This window comes from Stegastes partitus, unplaced genomic scaffold (assembly GCF_000690725.1).
Source record: "Stegastes partitus isolate 25-593 unplaced genomic scaffold, Stegastes_partitus-1.0.2 Scaffold497, whole genome shotgun sequence".
In the NCBI taxonomy this organism is placed as follows: Eukaryota; Metazoa; Chordata; class Actinopteri; family Pomacentridae; genus Stegastes; species Stegastes partitus.
Window position 1 is genome coordinate 159,891 of NW_007578228.1, and position 11,327 is coordinate 171,217.

The following is an 11,327-nucleotide window of genomic DNA, read 5'->3' on the forward strand; positions in this document are numbered from 1 at the left end:
CTTGATGATGTGTTTCATTTAAAAGTGAGATAAACACATTTGCAAAAAAACTCCCTCGCAAAACGAGTGGTTATGAACTGTGGTTACGTTTTTTTCTAAAGCAGCAGGTAACTCAGCTGGATGACAAACACGTTAACCTGCAATAAACGTGCACATTTTCACTTTTGAATTGTTGTTTTGCAATAAAACGTTTCGTATTTCGGATGAATTAGAGTCACAGCAGCAGCAGCAGCAGCGAGCGAAGCAACAAGCATCCCGGCCTGGCCTCCGCAACACTAACAGTATCTAAAGGGGTCAAAGCTGACGAAGACGCAGTGACATGCTGAGTTAACCCCTGACACCTCCACCCCCTCCCCACGACCCCACTTCCCCTCATACGACCTCCCTCTCCCCCTCCACCCCCCAGCCCCACCCATCCACCATTAAGGTTGTTTTCTTGCAGGGGGAAAAAAAGATGGCCACCGGAGGTCAGATCCAAGTCCAAAATAAATTGCCTTCTTTCCTGAGGCTCAGCCATTTTAATAGTACAGATTTATTGTGCTGTGCTTTTTGGAGGGTGATCATATGTATGTGGTCAGTAGCGCGTATGCAGTCTATGACCCAGCCTCCCTCTCACGTTACACCCTATTTATAACATCCCCTCCGCCGGCTCCCCTCGTTCTGCAGTTCCTAGGAACCTCCTTCTGCTCCCAGCCTTCGAGCTCCAGTCCCCTTTTCCTCCTGACATCTGAGAGGCTCTGCTGCAGCTTGTCCTGGGCTAACTGTTTATCCTGTACAGCCTGGCAACTGGCCGCATGCTCCGGATTACCACAGGACACCCGTTTCAAAACTCATTTTGCTTTCTGCTCTGACTATTTGAATTTTTCTAACTGAAGGGAAAAAAAAAAGTTTTTGGGATAGTCGAGGAGGAAAAAAAAAGAAAAAAGAAGCATCTTGGATATGCGCTTGTGATCTTTTTTGTTTTCTTTTCGGTTGATTTAGTAACTTTACCCCCTTTCACTTGCCCTTCTCACCTTCGCTGGAGGGCCGTGTGTGTTTGCACATGATGGATCACACGCTGTTCGGCTGCCTGCGGAGCCCCCACGCCCCGGCGCAGGCCCTGCATCCCGCCTTCACCCAGTCTCCTCTGACGCTCCACGGACGCTCGGACCACGTCTCCTACCCCGACCTGGCCTCCTCCTCGTCCTCCTCCTCCACGTCCTCGCCCTCGCCCTGCATCATCTCCAGCTACCCGGGCGACGACAGCCTGTTTCCCGGGCAGCACCACCACCACCCCCACCGCGGCCACCTGCCTTCCCAGCAGCATCACCATCCACCTCAGCACCACGCATCTTGGCATATCCCACAGATGCCGTCACCTGGCAGCGGTACGCGCCACAGCCTCTGCCACCCGCACTCCCACTCATCCCACGACAATGGGCCCACACCTCCTGACCTGAGCCACCCCGGTGGGCCCAGTATGTGTGCCAGCACCCCCAGTCTGGGCGGCAGCAGCACCCCTACTGGGGCCTCCTGCGTGCCTGCAGACTTTGGCAGACAGACGCTGTCACCTGCTGAGGCCGAGAAGAGAAACGGCAAGAGGAAAAGTGACAGTTCAGGTAAGAGGAGCTGGGAGAGAAGTTTTATAAGGAAGAGGAAGATGAAAAATTCTGAACGCAGAGGTTTTATTTCTCAAATTGTTTTCCTCGAGATATTGTGAAAGAGCAGGCTGTTTGTTGGACACGTTGCACAACCAAAGACTTAATGTAAAAATCTTTGGAAACGTTTCTAACGTGTCTTTGTTCAGTCTTTTGTTAGATAAACATCATCACATAAATATCAGCATTCCAAGAAATTCCAGGCAGAGCTCAAGAATAACACGAGCATCTGTACGTGTCACTCTAAATCATTCAACAGCACGACTGTTGAGAATTCTGCAGCTCTGATAGAAAAACAAAAAACTGTCTGAAAAGCAGTTTGTAGGTGTCGGCTGACACGCAGCACGGCTGCAGGCAGCACTCGGCCCGAAGCGTGGAGCAAAGGCCACATCAGAACTGTGTGGGCACATCTGACTGCTGCCATGTTTTGTTTAAAAATCACATCTGGTTTGTTGCGACACTCTTCAGAGGGCAGAGAATGAGGCGCATAGTAAAGAATTAATGTCATGGATTGTAAAAGGCTGCACCGGCGCCTCGCGCCACACTAAACACCCCGACGGACTCGGCTGCTCGGGCTTTCTTCTCGTCTAAATCCTGGACCTTAAACACATCGCAGTCAGATTTACTGGGCTGGACTGGGAAACTGGGAAAGAGAATTATTCAGGGTGTCACATTTAATATTAGGGCAATTTTTAAAGGCAATAATTGGTAGCGGGTTGCAAAATAGATTTATTTAATCACTGTGAAATATATCCATATTATAAGGTTCTTATTTCATTTAATTTATAAATCCTGTTCATATTAAAGGAAACTCTGCTTGTCGCTCTAAGCCCAACTTAAACAACTTAGAGAGTATTTATATTCTGAAGCACTGAGCTCTGAGGCTCCTGAGATCAGTAAACAGTAAAAGTTCAACAGCTTAAAGCAGCTGCAGGTGTTCTGACCTTAATCTCTAAAAATCACCCCAAAAAATCTCATTAAATCAACCATGTGTGTGTGTAAACTTTTTATTGTCCTTAAATCAGCACACAGTCTGACAGTCTGCAAAAAAACCTCTAAACCACCGACAATCCTACAAACTAACTTCTTCACACATTTCTAAACAAACCCGTCTTTTGGGACAGTGCTCAGATAGATAACGCCTCTCCGCTGACCTGCCGAGCATTTCCAACCTGCAGTCACCACAACAATCAATCACAGCGTGACAAACTGCCGGGCTCGGGTCGCCAGGGCTCTCGCTGGGAAAGTGATATTGGTTCGAGTTTTCCAGGGAAAGCGTGGCTCGCCGCTCTCTCTCTCTCTGTCCATTTGAGGATTGCGGGCCTCCACCACCGATCCGGCACCCTTTAAACGCCTCGTTGTGATCCCGGTGATGTTCCAACGTGTGATTAGTTTTTTGCTCAGGATGCTGGTCGTCGCCTCAGACAGCTTCTCTTCCCCCTGACAGGCTGCTGCTGCTGCTCAGCTTAGCAAAAATATAATCGGATGAACTTCTGACTGGCGCTAACGAACACACATCACTGGGCATGATTTATGCTCCACATCGATTTAACAGAAACACCAGATGTGACAGCTAAAGATTCCCGCAGTGTGAAATATATCAAAACGATGTAACCTGACGAAGCCTAATTTTCTGTTTTATTGTTTAGTTTGTGTCCAGTTAGCCACATTTTAAAACAAAAAAAAAAAGCTGCATATTTAATCCGCTAATTTAAAACACTGCCTCCTATTTCCTTTTCTCTTTTGTCAAATCGTTGGGAAAGCGAGCCTCTGCCTCCAAATCCCACTTCCCCTCTAACAATAGGACTCATTACATGTGCCGTGCATTCTCCCCTCGCTAACACCAATCACGCTGATTATCGGGGCTAACTAGGTTGCTGACTCAATCAGCTGTCTAAATATCAGACCGCCGCCTGTTGCACGAGATAGAGCTCTGATTGGGTTTCACCATCTGGGCCAGAAACTCGAGCGAAACCCGAATTTAGATACAGAAATAATAACCGAAAGCCCATTTCCATGCAAGCTTTTGCTCACATGTGAAGCATCTCAGCTTTCTGTGTCTAATACCCAGTTGTGATTGTTTCCTCGGGGAAGGTCGCCGGGTGGGCTAATGAGATGAGTCAGGGTGTCTGGTTTCTGGGTAACCTGCTCGCTTTTGCTTTTTTTTTTTTTTCTTCGTGGGCAAGCGAGGGGAGAGCGTCTCTGCTCAGTTTCTGGGTCACAGTCAAGGGAGTGGTTGTTCTTGAAGAAGTTACTGGATTTTCTGGAACAATAAAAGGTGCTTGAAGTCTTATTTTGTTGTTGTAAAAAAGGAGGAGCGAGGTGCCGAACGCCTTCCTTGAGAAAGCTTTAGAAAAACATTGTTGTTGCTTTTCATTCTCGTGTGTGCGCGAGGAAGGAGAGGAGAAAAAAAAAAATCACAACTTTCACTAAAGGGAAAACAACCAACACTCACATTTCCAGCCCATGAAATAAAAAAATCAGCAGATCATAATTTTAACCGTCCATTCCTGCTTTAATTTTCGAGAGGCTCCCTCCTGCGCTGCGCTAAGTTCATTTGGGAAGCCGAAGCGACGTGCCCTGTCTGGTCTCGTATTATTCCTCCTTTTTTGTGGAGAGATGAAAGTTACGGCGGGGACCTAATTGCTGTGGTGCAGTGGCTGTGTCATAAAAGCCTGCCACTCATTTTAACTCTCGTCTGAAGCAGCTGGCGGTGTTACACTTTTATTTCTCTTTACACAATGTCTGTGTTTACCAGAGCGAGCGGGTGAGTACGTCTGAAGGCCCGCTTCAATCAGCCACACACTGTTTGTGAGCGCCGGGCCTGGAAATTACAGGGAGGGAAAGGCAAGGTCAAGAGGTGGAGGGGGAGCCGGACACAAGCTGCGGGTCAAGCAATGATTTGTTTCATTTCGTAAAATTCATGTGGGAATTCTTGCGAGTTTTACATCTGTTTTGTTTGTCTCCGTCTCTAAATCGGCGCCTTACAAAACCGTACAAATAGAACTTTTGTGGAGCAGTTGGAGTCCAGCCCTCATCTTCTCCTCTTTGGACTCTCCGGGGAGTTATTTCGCTCTGGAAAAATACACACTTAATTAGAAGGAAGATTCACTTTATGACACAAAAGCAGAACCAGCAGGGGTTCCCTGAGGGGAGAAAATGGTACTTTAAGAGACACTTTCTCCTCTTACGTGGCTTCACGCTTTGCACCGTTTGCGAGTCTGGCTCGGGGCTGGAGGACTATTTACAGTTTGGCTTGGTGCAGGCCTGCTGGATTAACACACGCTGCAGAACAGGACCGCAGATGAATTAGCATGCAATCGCTGCTGCCTTCAAGTGCAACGTGCAACTGAAGCGTGTCCAACAGAGAAACCACAAAAGGGCTGCTCACAATAGGAAAATTTCGGAGGGCAAATGAACTGTATGTGTTTTCCTCGGAAAGTCTGGAAAGACCAAAACAAAAAGTATTTTTCCGGGGTGGTGAACTGCAGTGGGGATGACACAGGCAGGGGATTTTTATTTCTCCAAGGGGACGGCTTCATCTGCCCCAAATACCTGCCCTGCATCTGGTGCTCACACATTTTTTTGTAAGAATAACGTGGTTGAAGTTTTTTAATGAACATCAATTTTAGGATGCAGGATATTTATAAATGTTTTAGTGAGAGTTGCAGAGAGAAGGAGAATCAAAAGATAGAGTGCTGGAAAAAAAAAAAATAAAAAAGTTTCCAAATAGTGGCACTTTGGCTGATTGTTTTGTTCCACATTTAAAAAATGAGGTTGTAGCAACAGATTTCTTCAAGACTAAGACAAATTAAATCCATGTTGGCAGCATAAGAGCCAGCCTATTGTAATAGCACAGCTGCCGCAGTCAGACACACATGTGTTACCGCACATGAGTCCTTCCAGCCACTTAAAGTATTCATAAACAATGACTGAACAATAAAGTGTGACTGACAGCTCTCATTGTTTCTCTTACTTTGCCTCTTTTCTTCCCCCCGCTGTCTTGCACCTGCCACATAACATTTGCTTTATTTTTTATTTTTCTTGCATATAAATCTGCCCTGAGTGCAACAGAAACCTGTGTGGTGTTTGGTTTCAGAGTCCCAGGACGGGAATTACAAGTCAGATGTGAGCAGCAAGCCCAGGAAGGAGAGGACGGCGTTCACCAAGGAGCAAATCCGAGAGCTGGAGGCCGAGTTCGCCCACCACAACTACCTAACCAGGCTAAGGCGCTACGAGATCGCCGTCAACCTCGACCTCACTGAGAGACAAGTACGTTGCTGCCCGCCGCTGCTCCTTTCCCCCTGGGTCCAGACATTTCTGAACCCCCCCATTAGCACATTAATGCCATGTTGTGAAAACAGAGGCGGCCTCGGGACTACAAGGAGGCTTTTCGGCTCGCTACTGTGTTTTTGTAACTTCGGTGCGAGGGCTATTGTGCTCCAGATGTGGCTGTGAGAAGGGACTATCATATTCCAGATGTTCCTGTCTATTCTTTCAGGCGGCCCACAGTCAAGCTGGGGGAGACGGGTTGAAGGAAGTGCTGTCTAGCAAGTCACTTCCTCTCTCCCACTACCCCTGCAAGCACAAATTGGTCTCCGAGCGTGGGCCGCTTGCTGTAAAATGCAGGCGCACGAAATAAATAACAGGAGACAAATGGTTGGGGGAAGGAAACGGCGTCCAGCCTGTTGTTCTCTGACACCCGTTTGGAAGCTGTAACTCACGCTTAGTTGACACCTTGCCAGGGATATTCTGCAACGTGATTAAATGTAAAGAAAACGCTGGAGTTTCAAATGTAGGATCCAGAAGATGCACATGTTGGTCAACCTTTAAGTACAACACGCTAAATTAAAGAAATAAATAGAATGACGACACAAGCCGAGTGCATCCAAAAGTAGAGCTGGTGAGTCAACATCAAGGAGAATAATAACTCCAGTGGACCTTCAAAAAGCAGGTGTAAGTAATAACATCAGCGGTGGCTCAGGTCCATTTAGTACCAGGCTGCTGCTTTTTATAGTGGTTCAATGGCACAGCTCACTGGGGCAGAGCCACCAGTAAAAGGCTTTACCTACTTTCCCTTCTATCACAAATAAAAAATGTCTGCCACAAGAAAGTATTACAAAAAAAAGGAATGAGATATAAAAATGACATGAATAAACAACCTCGATTATAATTGAGGTGTTGATTTAAAACTAACTGAATAATGTTCAGTTTGTGGAAGTCTCCAAAAAGTTCCTTAAATTGTTGGCTGCTTCTGTTCAGTAAAAACATCATAACGTATGGATATAAAAATACTCAAGGCCTCGCTTCAGGATCTTAAGATAAAAATGTCTATTAGGAAAAAAAATCCGCCTTTTCCCCTGAATAAAAATGTCTGCAGGCGTGTTTTAAGGGATTTTTTAAAGTAATGTGGGTTGTAAATCTGGACATTTAGCTTCCTCAGTCTGAAAACAACCTGTGATCTGTGAGATGAAAATGTATTCGAGTATCATTCTGCATCACATCACCAAAAAAATAAATAAAATAAAAATCTGTGAAGAACTCCTTTCAGCTCCACGGGGCCACCAAGCGCTCAGTCTGCCACCCTAACTCTCTCTCGGCCCTCCTCTCCCAGACTGTTGCAATTAATCTTTCTGTGGCTTTAAGCGGCATAAAATGTGCATGAAATCTCTTCAGCTCGTGCTGCACACGACGTGTGTGACCTCAGCTTTGTCTGGGAAAATATACAGCAGGAGGAGATAGTGAGGTAAATATTGGCAGCGCAATCAGTTGGCCGCGGCGCTCGATTTATGCTGCGCGAGCTGTTTGGAGAAATCTGATGGATGTTCTACGTCTTATGTAGGCTGTGAAAACTGGACTGTTTTCAAAGATGGCAGCAGTGGAGCCTCAGGTTTTGCGTGTTTGGTTTAAAATCAGACTAAGTTTGGTTAAAAAAGCACCGTTTCCTTTAAGTTAGATGCAGCTATTTTAACACATTGAAATATGGTTGTTAAAATGTCACTTTTCAAACAAATTTAGCGCATTTTTAACTTGAATGTCAACATTTTTTGACCTAAAAATCAAATTAAACAAATCCAGTGCTAGTTCTGTTCCTTTATGCATCATCAGTCGTCTGCTTAGTTGATTTCAAGTTGTAAAAAAAAGAGGCCCGTTAGTTTAAACGAGCCGTGTGGAACGTCTAGATCAGCACTTCTGTTAACCTTCTTCACACTGAGGTCAGGAGTCTTCGGTGTTGACTGAGCGTCTCTGTAGGTGGAATGCAAAGCAGTGCAGGTACAGTCTGACTAGTGTGTGTCCACGATCCCTGAGAACAACGTGTCTGGGTTGATATTAGAGCCATAAATAAGCGCTGCTTCGCCGCGGTTCTCTCAGAAAAGGCCCTGAGGCCTGTAAAGAATCTGAGGTGATACTGGGCTCAGCGCACGGCCCTGACGCTCAAGATAAACGTTTGTGCTGTCAACTCACTTCCTGGCCATGTGACTGCTCGGTCCCCTCGGAATGACACTCCCCAAAAATAAACCCACCCCACCCTGCCTGACGGGGGCGACCACTCTCCTGCCCCCCCTGCCCCCCTGCCCCCCCGACACACACACACTTCAGGCGCATGTGTCGACACTCAGGGAGCCTCTGCTGCTACTTGACGTGTAAACCGTTTTAAGCAACAGCTTAATCATCAATCTGAGAGACGTAAATACGGCCGAGGCTGTTGAGTCAGGGAAAAACAGGTAGACGCCAAGTGGCAGATGGAACAGTGCACACACTAATTGCTGCTGTAGGAGTAGCTGCCAAACGTTAAGAGAACGTTGCTGTCAGGCGGTGGGGCTTCCTAACTGCTTCTTGATTGTTTGTGTGACTCCTTGCTCTCCCCTAAAGAGCTCTGAATTTGACACTTTCTGTCTACTTAACCCCGTAGGTGAAGGTGTGGTTCCAAAACAGACGGATGAAGTGGAAAAGAGTAAAAGGCGGCCAGCAGGGGGCAGCGGCTCGAGAGAAAGAACTGGTGAATGTGAAAAAGGGGACGTTGCTGCCGTCAGAGTTCTCTGGCATCGCAGCGCTCCACCACTCGACGGACTCCTTAGCCAATGAGGACAGTCACGACAGCGACCAGAGCTCCGAGCACGCTCACTTATGATGCACACACACATCCGTCCCCGCCTCCCTCATGAGTTTAGGCCCTGCCTCTGCCTCAGGACCGTCCTTAGAAGGACTGCTGTTTGCTGATTCGCCATCGTCATACAACGATGCTAAATAAGTGTACAAATGTACAGAGGAATGATGTATGTTAGAAAATTAATTCTTTGTGTAGGCAAAATGTAAATTTTGAAGAACTGAGCACATAAAAGAAGATGGTGAAATATGTCAAAGAGCCATTGGTTACAAATTTCCTTCATAGATGCCAAAAAAAAAAGAGAAGACTGTTATAAATATTGAACCGTGTCTTGGTTAGAGCAAGTTACTGAATCTTACAATGCGTTTTGGAAATCCTATTTAGTAAAACTGTTGTTAACATTCCATGTTGCGTGTTCTGAGGCTTCGGCTTGGATTTGCACTGTTCAACACACAGTCTGCACCTCCATCGGTTTCTACTGTACAAACGTGTAAACTACGATGTAACTGAGTTATTGATCAAATCAAGTGCCAGGAAATCAAATTTGCCTCGCTAATATAAATGATCTGTACATAACTGTCAGTATTGTCTTACCTTAACGATGACTCTATACCCAGACTATTCAGCTCACGCACTAATACACACTGACAGCTCTGTAGCTGACACTTTTCCGCCTGGAGATGACATTTTGCAAACAAATCTGAAACCTGAAATAAGTGCTTTATTAAACCTTTTCAGGGACACTTGCAAATTGAATAAAACTTAACCAGTGGTAAATGGAATTTCGTATGAACGACTTTTTTTCGTCTCTGCAGCCATCCTTCCATCCATATATATATATATATATATCCAGGGTGATGAATGCGGGTTCCACGAAGTGAAGCTGAAATAAATTAAACAGCGCAGCGAGTGTAGAAAGCTGGTGCATGCTAAATGCACCTTTGCCTGGGGGCAGGGTCGGAGGCTCCTGCCAAAACTCAGGAGAACCCGCAAAGGATCAGATTCTGTTACAAAATCCAGTTGAAAATAATTTCATGACTTGATCTCGTCTTTCACCACGTTGTGATTGTGCATTCTAATTTCTCAAAGAGGCACCTCGCACGCCATCTGAGGCTTTTAGTTTTTTCCCCTTTTCCACTAAAGCGACCCGCAGCATGAACATGATCCCGCTTTGCATTGCAACAGACTCGCTGCAGAGGATTCACGAGTATGGAGGACGCTCACCTTTTCCACGAGGCCTGAAAATCTAACATGTGGACATTATCAGCCCAGTTATGATGAACTTTAAACGCACTAAAGCATGTGTCACAGCGCGCTCACCTCCAAATGTGTTCCCTCCACACTGCTGTCTTTTTCTTACATCATCTCTGGCGGCTGTGGTTAAAACAAAAATAAGCAAAAATTCACTAAAAGCATCAAAATTATTTCTGAGACTGAAGCTGAACTGCTTTAAAGCTCTTCACCAACAGGCCGTAACTGTAAACAATAAAAAACAAAGCTGTTGTCTCTTAGCTATACAAGAGCACCGTGATCATAAGACGATCATTTTAGTTCTCCTCTGGTTGTAAAGGACAGTTGGGTGAGTGATCTGATGGAGGCGCAGAACAAATGTGCATCATGCTGGATCATATTTGAAGCTGTAACTAAGACGAGCAGCAGGTATCGGGTCGAGGTCTGCTGGTAACGAACCCGTAGAGATGCGACTTGAACCCAAAGATTACAAATCAGATGACAAATCAGGTAAACTAATACATTTAGTGGATGCATTTCATCTTCGTTTGGTTCCCTCTGAAATAACACCTGAAGCACAACGTCCGTGTGATATGAGATGACCACAGCTAATCCACACTTTGTCCTCTGAGTAACACCGGCTCCACTTTTCTGCTTACTTCAGAGTTTACGTCCTGCCCTCCCTCTGCAGTCATCATGTTATATCATCAGTGATGGGTAACCGCACACAGACCAGCAGTAAACTAAAACCATAACTAACCAGATAAGATTGAGCAGAATTTGAACCTGGGTTGGGTTTAGCCTCCTGTATCAGGCGTCGACCATCCTTGACCCAGAGTACTGGGTACCCAGAGTGGTGTAGAAACGCCTCATATCTACTGAGGCTTTATCTGCAGCGGCTGGCCACGATGGTTACCGAGACATGTTAGCATGAATGTAATCTGGTTTGACTGGTTGTACAAGTAGCCGCTAAGCGATAAAGCGTCATGTGAGAGATAAGATAAGATATGCCTTTATTTATCTCACAGTGGAGAAATTCACATTGTTGTCAGCAGCTTTACACATAGAGATACACACATACTGTACAGAAAAATGTACATATAAATATAAGAAATAGAGAGCAGGGAAGTTGACAGGGACGTCATGTGAGCGCCCTCTCAACAGCTAGAGTTCATCTATTGTGTTTAAAGGAACTTAAAGGTCCCATTTTGTGCTGCTTTTCAACAATTTAAACAAACTTTCACACGTCCCCACAGCTCAAAATACAGCAAAGACGGTTCATTTCAGCGTGTTGGTTTGACACGTGGTTGTTCTAAACGGGGCGTTTCGCTCCTAAAACCGATGAAATGCTG

At 45.7% G+C, this 11,327-nt stretch overlaps 1 protein-coding gene across 1 annotated transcript; it reads left to right on the plus strand.

The window, feature by feature from the left end:
* Window positions 1-640: 640 nt before the first annotated feature.
* meox2a (mesenchyme homeobox 2a) lies at window positions 641-9,527 on the plus strand. The gene is made up of 3 exons (XM_008287363.1): window positions 641-1,598; window positions 5,737-5,909; window positions 8,551-9,527. The coding sequence occupies exons 1-3, from the start codon at window positions 1,043-1,045 to the stop codon at window positions 8,767-8,769; spliced, it is 948 nt and encodes a 315-aa protein (XP_008285585.1). The 5' UTR covers window positions 641-1,042; the 3' UTR covers window positions 8,770-9,527.
* The last annotated feature ends 1,800 nt before the right edge of the window (window positions 9,528-11,327 follow it).